At 37.7% G+C, this 15,562-nt stretch overlaps 1 protein-coding gene across 9 annotated transcripts in view; it reads right to left on the reverse strand.

The window, feature by feature from the left end:
- RIC1 (RIC1 homolog, RAB6A GEF complex partner 1) overlaps positions 1–15,562 on the reverse strand; it is a 142,486-nt gene that overhangs the window by 51,369 nt on the left and 75,555 nt on the right. For 8 of the 9 annotated variants that reach the window (XM_045065007.1, XM_045065002.1, XM_045065004.1 and 5 more), the window contains 3 exons: positions 6,690–6,797; positions 649–791; positions 215–351 (listed from right to left, as the gene is read on the reverse strand). In XM_045065007.1, coding sequence (XP_044920942.1) covers positions 215–351; positions 649–791; positions 6,690–6,797 — 388 coding nt within the window. The remainder of the gene's footprint in view (positions 1–214; positions 352–648; positions 792–6,689; positions 6,798–15,562) is intronic. The other variant, XM_045065000.1, reaches the window with a different exon arrangement.

Here is a 15,562-nt window from a genome sequence, read left to right on the forward strand (position 1 = left end):
GGAAATAGCAAAGGGAACTATCATTTTTCTTCAACATATCTAATAGAATTGTCTACTTGTATTATTTTAAGTATTATATATATTACTTTGACTTAAAAAATTAGTTAACAATAACCCTAAAATCTTAAATAAGAAAGTAGGGGAGGGACTTAACAACAAAACTAAAATTAATAAATGTAAAATAAAGAAAATAAACATTCCATAGTAAATTTACCTCTGCAGTAAATCTACTTGACACTGGTGTAATAAATCCAATTTTACCATCATTAAACACAACAGCAAACCCATCAAGTGTGGCGCAGTATTCCATGTCTCTGATGTGCACATCAGCAAAACCCAGGAATGAACCTGCTGATGAAAACACAAGCACATGAAACGTGAATATAAATACAGTAAATAACGCTTTCACATTTTTGTTTGCAAACCCTGTAAGAACAGTTAAAAGGGCAAAAATAATGATCTAAGAATACCAAACTATTAAAACATTCCTTCACACACACACACACACACACACACACACACACACACACTCCCCCTGTATAATTAATTTCAAAATAGAAAAATCAATATTCACCTATAGCAAATATCTAAGCAGATTATACCAAACATTAAACATCAGGTTCTACCCCATGCAGAAGGTATAACTACCTCTAGATGATTGCAGATCTACTGAAAAAGGTACTGTGCAAAGATTAATAGCCTTCCTTCCATTTGTCATTCCTTCCCAGTGAATAAGATGAAGCAGCCCATCAGAAGTAGCTACGAGGAGATCTTCCAGCACAGACTGCAAACTGTAGGGAAATAAGCAATTTAGAACCAATTACCTGTTAAGCGAGCATACTGGAAAAGCAGTGAGTTATGAATGTAATTGCTCTGGAGCCTATTCAAAGAGAGAGGATCATGAACCAACTTACAAAACTGTTATTCATCTGTAACTTAGCTGTCTAGTAGGTTCACCTATATGTAATTTGATCTAGAATCAGAAATTCTGGAAAAAATAAAAGACTGTGGGCATTCATTGTCACAAACTTGATCAACCAGTTTTCTAAAAAACTAGAAATACTGAAATAGCATATTCAAAGACGGAAGGATAAATGAAAGCTGACAAGAAAGGAAAAAGGCAAGAAAATAATAAAATGAAAAACTTATGGGGCGCCTAGGTGGCTCAGTAGGTTAAAGCCTCTGCCTTCAGCTCAGGTCATGATCCCAGGGTCCTGGGATCGAGTCCCGCATCGGGCTCTCTTCTCGGCAGGGAGCCTGCTTCCTCCTCTCTCTCCCTGCCTGCCTCTCTGCCTACTTGTGATTTCTATCTGTCAAATAAAATAAATAAAATCTTTAAAAAAGAATAAAGAACAACTTATGACAGGCTGACAATCTGGAGCTAAAAGCAGAGGTAGCAATCCTCTAGCCCCGGCCAACAGAACCTTCTGCAGTGATGGAAATGCTCTGCATCTGTGCTATTGAACATGGTAGCCAACAGCCCCGTGTGCGGGCTGTACACCTGAAATATGGCTACTGTAACCAAAGAACGTAACTGTTGTATTTTTTCAGTGTTCCAAGATTCATTGTTTATGCACCAACCCAGTGCTCCACACAATAGGTTAACTTTGTTTACTTTTAACTACTTCAAATGAAGTCCCTTGAATTATAGTCAAGGGACTTCATTTGACTAGAGGCTACTTTACTGGCACCCATAGTTCTAGATCCCAGTATTTCTAGAGCATCACTGAGCCTCACGTTCATTCGCACAACAAGCATCTATAAAGCCCACGCTCTATGACAGGTGCTATGCTCTGCATTAAAATTAGTAAATGATTTTTGAAATTTTGAGGTGAAAAAAAAAAAAAAGTTTCTCCTTTCAGAAGCCTGCTCGGTTGATGAGAGGTAATTATAGAGTATGATCCCAGCACTTAACTTACTTACAGAGATTTAACATATACTTACCTAACGGCAAATAAATGCTCACGTTGCTTACTCTCGTGTGCCCAAGCCTTCAGGCAGCGCTAGCTGTATTTGGTACTAAGCGCTTGCAGGAGGCGGCAGAAAGGAGAAAGGAAAAGGAGAGGCGAATCCACGGATGACGGTGCAAAGGTACCGCACAGAGAAAGAAAAGGGGAACCCGTGGAAACTGCTCTATCGAGGAAGCCCAGGGAGTAAGCTGGACGGAAGAAAGAGTAGTCGAGAGCATCGAATGCTTGGGGCGCCGAGGCGGCTCAGCTGGTTGAGCATCTGCTTTCCTCTCAAGCCGTGAGCCAAGGAGGCCAGCGTCAGGCTCCCAGTTGAGCGGGGAGCCTGCTTCTCCCCCTTTCGGCGGCTCCCTCCGCTTGTGCTCTCTCAAAGAAATAAAATCTTTAAAATATTAAAGTATCAAATGCTCGAATGAAAACATGAAAAATGTGATGTGCCTATAATATATGCTATTATATACTATTAAGTGTGAAGAGTCTATTTCAGAAATACTGTAATGCGTACTGTCAGGGGAAGGGAAAGTTTGCAATATTTTAATTCTTACAGTGAACCTTCGATTCTTTACAAGTGGACTTCAATGACTCATTCCCCAGAGTTCAGACACTGAAGAACTGATTGTGTTTTCTTCTCTACTATAAAAATATTAAAAAGAATAGAATAAGATGTGACCTTATGCAGTTCCATTTCTTCAACTTCAGAGTATTTTGTAATCAAGGGAGTTTATGGAAGTTTTACCTCTGAAGTATTTATTTTTCCCCTTCAGATTATATTTTAGTGTAAAATTTATATGTAACATGTGGTGAATATAATATAAAAAATGTATGTTTTAGATCTGCTACATGTCAAGAGAAGCAGTTTAGCGGGACAGTCACTGTTTTACCAGTGACCTTCAGTTTGCAGGAGTCAGCCTAGGTTTTCCCCAACTACATCCTCCTTCTCCCCACTCCTACTTCCACAGCAGAATCACTGCATATGACAAGAACAAGACTGGGGTCACCCTGCAGTAATTTAACTGCCTACCAAGCAAAACTCAGTGCTCTTCTGACAAAGTTAACAGAATTCAGAAACTCCACATTGTCATCCACAGTGCTAGGATAAAGAAATTACCAGCTGGGTGAAGAAACAGCAAAATGTGACCCAGAGTCAAAAGAAAAATCTACCCATATAAATAGCATCCATCAATCCCGACGTTGGAATTAAAAGATCATAACGTTAAACTATAATAAACATCATGAAGAATCCAGAGGAAAAGAGAAGATCCTCCTCATTCAACTGAAAGTAAACAAACTCACTAAAACAAAGGCTGGTATGAATTGTTAAAATACGGAGTATTTCCACAAAGTTAGCAAAAAGGCCTCAGTCCATGCCACGTGAGTATGTGCCCATTGGCTGCCAGTGTCACAAAGACCTAACAACTAAAGGATTAATTCTCGGCACAAGGGGATATATCAGGATTCTGTATTGATCAATACTATCACATTTCTTATAACCCTCCACTGGTTTTTAAGTATTTTGAAAGTCACCCCTAAGTATAAATATACACAAAATATACATAAATGTATTCTAAGTTACGCCTTCAGAGAGCCTCCCCAATCTGACTTCATGGGCTTTTTAACAGATAACTGATATGCCAGAGGAGCCTTTTCCCCCCCTTAATTTAGGATCTTAGAAGCTAACAGTAGGATCCTGAAAGCAGATTACCATTTCTGATTAATCAAATATTATTAATGGGAAATATCTAATTCATAATTATCAATTCTGAAGTATGTAAATGTATTTAATGGCCTAACAAATATTAAAGGCTAACACCAGAGAAGTGGTGATTGTTTTAAAAAGATTTTTTTATTTAATTATTTGAGAGAGAGAGTGAGTGAGAGCGAGCATGAGAGGTGAAAAGGTGAGAGAGAGAAGCAGACTCCCCGTGGAGCTGGGAGCCTGATGCATGCAGGACTCGATCCTGGGACTCCAGGATTGTGACCTGAGCCGAAGGCAGTTGTTTAACCAACTGAGCCACCCGGGCGCCCGTAACAAATATTAAATACTATATATTACATAGGGCTCTTCTAGGTGCCAGGGAGAAGGATATGGAATAAACTGTGGTATTTACTAGTATGTATTATGTAGAATTAGAGAAACAGATTAAGAGTTTTAATTATATATTATATTAATACTTCTCACCTTCGAAACATTCTGGATCCTCAAATAATGACAAATGTTGGATGCTTATCACTAATCCTATTCTTTCTTCAAGCAAAAACTAAAATATGGCAAAGGTCTTGCCATATTATGCCCATAAGCAATAGTTTAATCATTATCTCTAATTACACATGACTTCTATTTTTGGTTGTGGGCAGGAAAATAGTTGGTTATAAAGTCCAAATAGCATGTCTTCTACATTAATGCAGGATCACACAGTTGATCTCTAATCATATTTCCAAAAAATATGTATTACAGGTACTAATAATAATACTTCTCTAAAATGCAATTATTTTTCTCAAGTTTTGAGAAAAATCTTAGAGATTTCCAGTCACCTAAACTTGTATATTCGAAAGTAGCAGCCTCTGCCTTCGGCTCAGGTCATGATCTCAGGGTCCTGGGATCCAGCCATTGGGCTCTCTGCTTGGCAGGGAGCCTGCCTCCCCCTCTGTCTCTGCCTGCCTCTCTGCCTACTTGTGATCTCTCTGTGTCAAATAAATAAACAGAATCTTTAAAACAAACAAAAAACCCTCTCTCTACTTCTCCCTGTGCCCCTCCATCCCCATTAAAGAAAAAAAAAGCCATCATTTTTTCTATAGATGCATGTTGTTCGCATTGTGTAAAAGTAAGAAAATTTATTTAAACAGCTCCCTACTGATTGACATTTAGGTAGTTTTTGATCTTTTGTTACTGTAAACAATGAAAAACCCTATAAGCATGTAATTTGAAATATTTGTAGGATTAATTCCTAGAAAGAGAAATGCTGGACACGGACCATGAATATATGCAACTTTGACAGACCTTGCCTAATCAATTTCCATACACACTGTATAAATTAACACTCCCACAACCAACTTATAAAGTTCTCCTCAACCTGATCTCTCCAACAGCAGTATGTTACCTAACTGTTCATATGTAGAAGTCACTTATTTAATCTCCTAAAGGAGACTAAGGAGAGGTACTATGTAATGTATTAACTGGAATATAGACAATGAAACTGTTTATATTGTGTCCATTTGTTCTATTGTCTTTTTCTCACCACAGGAAATCTTTATGTGTTGTGAAAACTTGCCTTTTGATATATTCACTGACAGTTATTTCCTTGTTTTCACAATTTATGCTGTTTTTTAGGTACCTCTGAAACCATTTATGGTGTTTTTTTCCCCCTAGTTTCTTTTTTTAACTTTTATATAATCTAATTTATCAATGTTCCCTTTCGTAAGAAGTTATCTGCAGACATTTGGGAAGAAGATTTTAATGACTCCTAACAAAATGAATTTTGAATTAGAATACCTCTTTTGGCTAGTATTTATTATTTTTTTAAAAGCAAGTGTTATCAATAAAGATAAATACTGGCCATTTTGATGCACAGAAGGCTGGAATATCACCACTATAATTTCATGAATATATATGCGTGGAAACAAAAACAGTGAAAAGTTCCTGGAGTTCAATGTTAACTCTGGATTCAGTTAAAAAGAATTATTAAAAAAGAAAAGATACTGTAGTAAAAAAACTTTAAGTTAAAAAATATACTTGTGGGGCACCTGGGTGGCTCAGTGGGTTAAGCCGCTGCCTTCGGCTCAGGTCATGATCTCAGGGTCCTGGGATCGAGTCCCACATCGGGCTCTCTGCTCTGCAGGGAGCCTGCTTCCTCCTCTCCCTCTCTCTGCCTGCCTGTCTGCCTGCTTGTGATCTCTGTCTGTCAAATAAATAAATAAAATCTTTAAAAAAAAAAAACTTGTAATAAGATCCACACATCATAGACAACTAAAATGTCAAATGCAAAGCAATTAATGAAATAAAGCCAAATTACATACACACTTATTTTTTCTACCAATGGCTATAAAATATTTTTTTGTATTTGGTATTTCTGGGCTTCTTATTCATACTAAAATCAGAAAGCTTAACTTTCAGGGCGGCTGGGTGTCTCAGTGGGTTAAAGCCTCTGCCTTTGTCTCAGGTCATGATCCCAGGGTCCTGGGATCGAGTCCCGCATCGGGCTCTCTGCTCAGCGGGGAGCCTGCTTCCTCCTCTCTCTCTCTGCCTGCCTCTCAGCCTACTTGTAATCTCTCTCTGTCAAATAAATAAATAAAATCTTTAAAAAAAAAAAAAGAAAAGAAAAAAGAAAAAAAGGAAGCTTAACTTTCATCCAAGTATCCACATATTTCCCAAAATCTTTGAAGGTTTTGGAAACAAAGACACTTTTTCTTTTCCTCAATTTATGTGATTTTTATCAGTATCAATTCAAGTAATATGCACTATGTTGTATCATTCAAACAATTTCAGATTTACCAAAAACTCTAAATTTCTGAATAAAATTATGGTTGGTATACTCAATTTATAGGCTTTATGAAATAACTGAAGTATAATAATGTAACATCTAAGGGTTAATCAAGAATTTAGAGCTAAAAAAAATTATCCTCAGTGGACAAAAAATGAGATCAACTTTCCTATTGGTCATGTGATTAACCAACTTTATTACATATTGTCATCACAAAATGCTAAATTTAACCAAAGTACTATACCTCATGATGGGTGCTTGCAAATCCAGTATTTTCCTCATTTCTAAATTTAATGCTGGAGCACATTGTTCTTCCTTAAAATGGGGTGTCCCCTTCATTTGTGGACTTCCTCTAAAAAAATAAATAGCAAATATACCATATTAAAAAGAAAGATATTGAATTCTCCACTTTGTGACTCATATACACCCAATCAGATAAAGTAAACATAAACAAACTTAGAAATCAGGCATTATTTATTAATCCTTTAGCTTCTCAAATGAAAAGCAGACTTAAATTCCATTATAGCAGAGATACCAATTAGAACAATGAGTCTAACCAAGGTAATTTGTGTTGGGGAAGTAGGAGTAGAGGGAGAAGAGCAAAGAATCTTAGGACACACACACACACACACACAAAGCAAATTCTTAGACAACCAAGAGACATTTCTAAGTGACTGATGGCTCTTTCGGAGGTGGGCATCTACGGAAAGTATACAGCTTCCCACCTAGGGCATGTCCGGAGTGACCCAAACCCTCACCCCCGCTTACCCCACACCACCCTCGTCCTTGATCCCCCTAGCCTTTGGGAACGTATCAGAATTAAGGTCAACTCAGGCACGCAGCAGGAAATGATTCACATAAACCTTGGTAATAAACAGCATAAAATGGCTAAATCTGGTAGCTCCCTCATATCAAATGGCTAACCAAGAGTGGTTATTACGTCACGGCAACATTGCTGAGCCGCCACACCCAACCCCTCTGAAGGACTATTCAGTAGTTTTGGAATCTATCTCCCTGTGACGTGGGGCCATTCCTTCTCAACTCCTGTGCTGGGGTTCCACGGCTGTCTCCTCCCTTATTATCACCCGTCACTTACTCTTGGCAACAATGAGTCTGCCATTTCTCCCTCCCCAGTCACCTATACTATTAAAATTAAGTGTCAACAGTCTAACATGTTCGACAGCTTTTTTTTTTTTTTTTTGATACTTGTCTGCTTACTTTCTGGTTTTAGATTATTTTCCATATAGAAGTTTGAGGCGCTTTATCTTTTCTGCTACGGCCATGACCTGGAATATTTGATTCCCTCTGTATGCCTGAATGGCTAAACTGGTTAAAGTTAAACAGCAGAGGTTCCTGTTCAATTAATGCGCTTGCTGTGAGAGCCGCCAAGGAGGACCCCAGGAGTTACTAGCTTACAGACCTCATATCTGGACTGCTAATCACACACACGCACGCACGCCCGCACGCACTATAATGAATTTCCTGAGACATTCTTCTCATATGTCTAGTTTTCAAGTTATTTTTCAAACTAATGCATACACATAATTTAAACAAATAGTGCTAGAAAGCTTATGACAAAGGAAAAACCAGAAGTATTCTTCTATTAGGACATAACCAGCTTCAGTACTTTTACCAATTACCTTCTTCTATTTACCCTCATGTTTTTCCATAGTACCTTCACACTGTTCTGGCATCATTATTTAGGTATTATCTACTAACTTCTCATTCTCTCCTTTCCCCCTCATCCTCCTAACATAATTATACAGAAAGTTTTTCACTATGATGGTTAAATAATTTTTATTTCAAAAAGTACTGAGTGATTAGGGCCATCTGGGTGGCTCAGTTAAGAGTGTGACTCTTGGTTTCAGCTCAGGTCATGATCTCAGAGTCAGGAGATCAAGCCTCATGTCCAACCCCATCCCAGGTATGGAGCCTGCTTGAGATTCCCTCTCCCCCTCTGCTCCACTCGTCATCTGTCTCTCTCTCCATAAATAAATAAAGGTATTCAGTGACTACATTTCTTTTCTTACATAGCTTGTTAATTTTCCTGAAGTTTTACTTCACGCTTTCATTTGCTTGGTTTTCTTTAAACTTTCACCAAAGTCTTCTCAGACTCCTTAACAGCTCTGACAAAAACAACACTTAACATTGCACGTGGTCAAACCTGTCACGTAACTCATTACTTCCTTCTTCCCCCCAGGCATCCCTCCTTGGTGCCCGCTGTCCTCGGAAGTGTAATGCACAGCTATCATCTCGATAGTCTCCTTTGTCATTTCTTTGCTTCTCTCCTACGAGCCCTTATTTTATTTTTTGCATTCCTCTTACTTGGGTCATGTATTATGGCTTCCTGGAAGGGTGTATGTGGTATAAATTTATAACTTTCAAGTCTGAAATGTCTTTGACACCTGAATGAGTATTTTGGTATAAAATTTTAGGCTGCACATCCCAACCCAAAACAATGCTCATGCAATGCAATTTATTACATCAGAAGATTTTTATAATCAAAATATGTATTACAAGAAATAAAATATTGTGCAGGCAGAAAAAAAAAAAAAAAAAAGGAAATGTGGAAGAACACTTTCAACTTCTTGGAATGATCTCCAGGATTTCTTGTGGAGTGAGAAAACTTAAAGTGCAAAACACTATTTAATCTGCTATATCTGGATGACAGCGCAGGAAATACAAATGTTTAAGTGCATGTGCTCATATTTTAAAAATGAAAAGGATGGCCAAAACTACAACGAAAATGGCTATCTCCAATGGAAGACAGAATACAGGGTAAAGAATGCTACATTTTTTTAAACTTTGGGACATGAAAATATTTCATGTAATAAACCAAATTAAAATTAAAATCAACAAAAAAAACCCCAATCTCTAAAAACAGAAAAGAAACTTAACTGCATATCAAGCTAGCAGGACAAATAAGCAAATTTTATTATGTACTGAGCAAACAGCATAAATAAGATTTCAAATAGTATTGTGTGTACTCTGGGTGGGAAATCTCCTAAGGATCCAAATCCTCAAAGAATCAAACTGTATTTAGTAATAATATTGTTACAATAATAGTGATATTATTTTTGGAATTACTATGTATACAATAGGATAAAGCAATTAAGAAATTATGTTTACATTATTAGGAACCAAGGTTATCAATAAAATATACAAATATATAAAATATACAAATATAAAACTAGAGAACTAAAACTTTAACTTTTAAAATTTTTAAAAATTTCAAAGCTTTTAAAACCTTGGACTCTTAGCTTAATCTTTAATTTGCATTAAAGGTTTCAGTATTAACTCACAATAAAATTATCTCTTTGTAAAAGTTACTTTCTATCTCTGTATGCTAAAAGGCCCTAAAAGCAAATACAACCAAATAACAATCAGCATCACGTCCTGGTCTTCAAAATACCATTTTGCACGGAAAGAAACCAAAGCTCTTTGGAGGGCTGACTTACTCAGAGACAGGGGCAAGATATGTTAATATGAGCCTTGGGTCTGACAGCAAGGATGTCATCTATTTATTTATTTATTTAAGATTTTATTTATTTATTTGTCAGAGAGAGAGCGAGAGCGAGCACAGGCAGAGTGGAAGGCAGAGTCAGAGGGAGAAGCAGGCTCCCTGCGGAGCAAGGAGCCCGATGTGGGACTCGATCCCAGGACGCTGGGATCATGACCTGAGCCGAAGGCAGCTGCTTAACCAACTGAGCCACCCAGGCGTCCCGCAAGGATGTCATTTAAATACCACCATTTTTATGGGCTCCCCCCACAAGCTGAAGATGTGACAATCTGATTTGAAAGAATGACTGCAATTAATAAGAACTCAAAAATGTAAAAACTCCTGCAGTTACAGTAATACTAAACACACTCATTAGCTGGTGACCTCTGGAAGTTCTGAGAACACAACTCAGTACTGTAAGAAAAGGTAAAGAAGCATCTCTTCTGTTTTTCCTAAATGCACTACATTTCAGGGTAAACATCAAACAGATAATCAAAGTTCTTTTTTACATAACGACAGCTACGGAATGCAGAAGGAATGGTAGAATTTTTAAAAAATCACAATTTTGTTATCCCCATCAAAACAACAAATCCAGGGAATTAATAAAATGAATAAATCCACATAAAACCATTATGTAAAAAAGCAGAAACTTAAGACCTATCCACCAAATGCAAGAGATTCTGGTCTGAAGAAACCAATTCCTAAGAAGACAGCCTTGTGTTAAAATAAAGAAAACACGGGATGCCTGGGTGGCTCAGTTGGTTGGACGACTGCCTTCGGCTCGGGTCATGATCCCGGAGTCCCGGGATCGAGTCCCGCATCGGGCTCCCAGCTCCACGGGGAGTCTGCTTCTCCCTCTGACCTTCTCCTCGTTCATGCTCTCTCTCACTGTCTCTCTCTCAAGTAAATAAATAAAATCTTTAAAAAAAAATAAAGAAAACACAAAGTATTTGATGATATTAATAAATTATTAATTTTGTTAGATATAATAAGATTGTAGCTTTATTTAAGATGTCTACTTGTTACTGATAAATCTATTTAGGGCTGAAATGATACGGTATCTGAAACTTGCTTCAAAATACCAAAAGCATACAAGCGTTGGGAGAGACAGGTACTGGTAACTTCTGAATGTGGGGGACGGATTTAGGGTTTCCCACTGCATTACTCTCTCTTGCGTCTGCTTGACAAATTCCTTAACAAAGGCTCAACCCAATGTATTTCTTTCAGCATTTTAAAGGCTTTTCACCAATGTCTTTTTGACTTTTAATGTGTGGCTTGGAGTTTGAGGACATTCTTATTCACAGACTATTTTTTGATGTTTTTCCTATCTGGAAGATTTTAGGACTGATCTTTGATTTCTAGAGGGTTCTAAAATTTCAGAACATACTTTTTTATAAGCATGTGAACTTATCACTGTTTGCACGAAGCACCTACAGGCTGGTCTTTAGTTTGGGTCTGGGAAATTTATGTCTTTGTTTACTTAGCATACTAATTTTCCACTTCTCTCATTTCTTCCTGGAACTCCTAATTCTCCCCCTTTTTTCTCTCTTTCTGGTAGAGTTCCTCAACTATTTCTTCCAAAGCTTCACTGAATGTGAAATTTCTTCTATTGTCTTTTCCTTCCAGGAAACTCTCACCTGCCTCCCCTTTCTTTGCACAGCACTATGTTTCTCCTTTTAATTAAACACCTGTCTGAGGCTGCAAATTATCATTTCCTCAAAGTGGCTTTGTTCCTGCATTGCCTGCTTCCTTTGAGCTACCTTTTTTCTGTTGTGTGTCTCTTTTTTACACTGGAAGCTTTCCTAAGATGACGAAAAATCAATCCCTGGCTGTTCGCTCACGTTGAACAGGTTAACAAGAAAGAGCCAATTATAAGCTCTGGTCTTGTCAACTGGTAGTGGCCAGCTGGTATTTTTCTTGAGGTCTTCAAATATCAGAGCCTGTTGGGTCAATTTTCTGGACTGATTTAATTGCCCCAGGAAGGATTCCTCAATCCTGCCTGGGATATTTAAGCATGGAAGGTGGCCAGTCTGGAACCAAGCAGGGGAAGAAAGCGTGACATCTTACTGTTCAGTATGACAACTTTCACCGACCCCCCCACCTTGAGCTCAGCATCTCTCCTTGCCTTACTGTGTCTGGTATCCCTCTGGCTTAATTAGACAATATGTTTTCTGTCACCTGTGATGCAGAAACATAAAACTCCTTATTTTTTTATTCAGTTTTTTAAACCAATCCCATTTATGGCCCCTGGCTCACTTTTATGTTCTCCAGTACTACCGCATTTAATTCCTGAGTCTCTCCATGGTTTTGCAGATCAAATGAGTTGCTTTTCTTTTTCTTCATTCTTGTATTGTTCAAACTGAAGTACAGGTGATACACAATGTTAACATTAGTTTCAGGTGTACAAAACAGTGATTTGGTTAAGTGTATACATTATGCTGTGCTCATGCCAAGTGTAGTTACCATGTGTCACTGTGCAGTGCTATCCCAATGCCAATGACTGTATTCCTGACGCCGTGCCTTTTACCCTATGGCTTACTCCCTCCATAACCGGAAGCCTAGATTTCCCACTTTCCTTCAACCCATTTAGCCGACCCACCCCCAACTCCTCCTAATAAACTCCTGGAGGAGTTTATTAGTTTATTCTCTGTATTTATAAAGCTTGCTTTTTTATCAGCATCATGTAAGTAACCTTAGGCTCTTTGGTTTGATATTCTTCCTTCTCCAATTTTTAGCTCAAGGGTTAAAGATGCTTCTAACTTTCATTAAAGAGGGAAAACAGTATTTCAGCTTTTTATTCTGTTGGTTATGTTTAAAAGCAAGGATGCAAAAACCTTATCATGACCTTCAAACTGGAAGCCCTCTATTTTCCTTTATATAAATACTCTTATTTATTATAGAGCTAAAGTATTCTAAGAATTTTAAACAAATTTAAGCAAATCCTGACTCCACAAGGACTCCCTTATAAAATTAGAGATAAATTTCACATGGAAGTTTCCATGTCATCTTCCAAATATAATAAAATTTAGTAAAATGTTAAGAATTACATCAATTAAAAATCTAAATTTCTCATAGAAAATATCATTACTTAGAGTTCAACAGTAATTTGAGAGTATAGCATCAGACTTCTGAAAGGGAATCACGGAAGCTGAGACTGGAACAATAAAACCAGGTTATAAAAAGCCCCGTCAGGAAATACAGCAATAAACTGAGCATTTACAAGGTATGGTTTACAAAATGTTCTGCACACATTATCTCAACTGAATGTTTATAATCCTTTGAGACAGGCATGAGTTTCTCCCCTTTTTCCAGAAAAGAAACTAAAGCTTAGACATATTAAGAATTTTGTTCATGGTCACAGAGTTAGTAAGTGAAGGAACTGACATGTGAACCTGCGGCTTCCACTCCAGATCCTAGGCCACTGAAAACTACTAGAGAGTCGAGGAGACTAATAATAACTTCATCTGCAGAAAGAAATAGACGGCGGACGGAGTGGGGAGAGGGAGGAGCATCTGTAGATTAATAGGAGACTGTCAATAAGAGTACATGAGGGAGGCTTAGGATTGGACAGTAGCAGTAGAAATGTCTTTTCAGACTTTATCCAAGGCATTTTTGAAAAGAGATAATAAAAGCTGATGAGAATTACAGTTCCTGCTTAGTAAGAGAGGCTTGTCAGAGACAGACAGGTACAATCACACTGTGCACATATGGCTGTCATTCAAACTATTGACAAATAATATATTCTTCACTCCTGGGCGGAGAGAACTGTGCTTTTCTGCCCACTTAAAATTGTTTGGTCATGTGATTGATTTTGACCTAAATCACAAGGGGGAATTACTTGCTCCACTTCTAGGCAGATGCTTTAAGAACCAAACCTGGTACACGATGCTGTTTTATCCTCTGTAACAGGGACATGGCCTATGTAGATCATATTGTATACTACATCACATAACTAATAGTTAAGACTATGGTCCAGTAAAACTCAATAAATTAATAGTTCTTGATTACTGTTTGTGTGTGATTTTTATTAATGATGTCATCTGAGAAGAAGAAAGAAAAAGAATGAAGAAAAATGAGCACTGTTTAAAGAGACTTGTGGGACACTACAATCCAGACCAACAAAGATGTAATGTCAGTCCCAAACACAAGGCAAAAGAAAGGAGCAGGAAGACTATCTGAACAAATAATGGTTAAAAAACAAACAAAACAAACAAACAAAAACCTACAAAGATAAAACTCTAACCATCCAGTAAGTTCGGAAAACTCCAAATAGAATTTAAAAATTCTACTTGGTTCTCCTGCCCTACATGGTCATCTGGAGAATGGCTTCTATCAGAGAATTTTTTTTTTTTTTTTTAAAGAAGTACTTGAAACAGTGCCTTGTATGGTGCGAGGCACTATTCTTCTTCTTCTTCTTTTTTTTTTTTTTTAAAGATTTTATTTATTTGAGACAGAGAGAGAGAGCGAGCAAGATCAGGGGGAGGGACAGAGAGAAGCAGATGCCCCACAGGCAGGGAGTCCAATGTGGGGCTTGATCCCAGGACCCTGGGATCATGACCTGAGCAAAAGGCAGATGCTTAACCGACTGAGCCACCCAGGCACCCCGAGAGACAAAGAGAATCTTGAATGCAGCAAGAAAAGTGAGTCATACACAACAAGAGATCCTCAGTTAAGATTAGAAGCCAGTTTCTCATCAAAAACCAAGAAAGCCAGAGGCAATGGGATGACACACCTCAACCAAAAATTCTATACCCAGAAAAATTATCCTTCAAAATAAAAGAGAAATTAATATATTTTTTGTGAATTATGTTTCCCAGCTTTCATTCTAATGAATGCAAGGCATTCACGTCAACAGGTGGCCTCCAAAGGGCAATAAAAAATGAAATGCTTCCATACGGTAGGTCAACTAATCGAACTTCCCAGAGCCTTGAGGAGGAAGCAGCTTCCCATGAAACTGACCAAAATCAAAACTCAAACTACTGTACTTAGAAATTTGTCAGAAAAATTACAGAGACGTCTTAAAAGAAAAAAATGCCTTCGATTTATGTCAAATAGGTTTTGGAGGATTAAATAAGGTGATACTAAAAACTGTCACTACACAATGAAACTCAACGGGCATTTCTTTCAACAAACTCTATTATGCAGGATATCTCAAATACTTTCAGTGCCAGCCAAAGAAAATAACAGTGTGGTACACAACCTCATGGGTTTGGGAGATGGAGGGGATGGACAGGAACTTTAAGAGTACAGCTAATTATACAGTGTTTCTCCTATCAACGTGACTACCTAAGTCTGATCTTTCAAGTATAGCTCAAATCCTAAGAACAAAACTTTCCCTCACAACCTAGCACTTTCCCTTAATGCTATTATCACTTTGGGGAACATTCATTCATTTGGCATTTGCTGCTGTATATCGCCATTATCTCTAAAGAGTTGTCTCTTCGCTCGCACCTTACACCTCTCTAGCACCCTGTACAAATAATAATAGGAGGCATACGACAAGCGTTTGATAATGACAATGAAGAGGAATCTCATTTCAGATTTTCAAATCCTTTTCCCCCTCATTTTATTGAAGTATAACTGACATAGAATCTGTGTAAGTTTAAGATACAAAACAT

Source organism: Mustela putorius, unplaced genomic scaffold (genome assembly GCF_011764305.1).
Source record: "Mustela putorius furo isolate JIRA1106 unplaced genomic scaffold, ASM1176430v1.1 tig00003854_pilon_pilon_pilon, whole genome shotgun sequence".
NCBI lineage: Eukaryota > Metazoa > Chordata > Mammalia > Carnivora > Mustelidae > Mustela > Mustela putorius.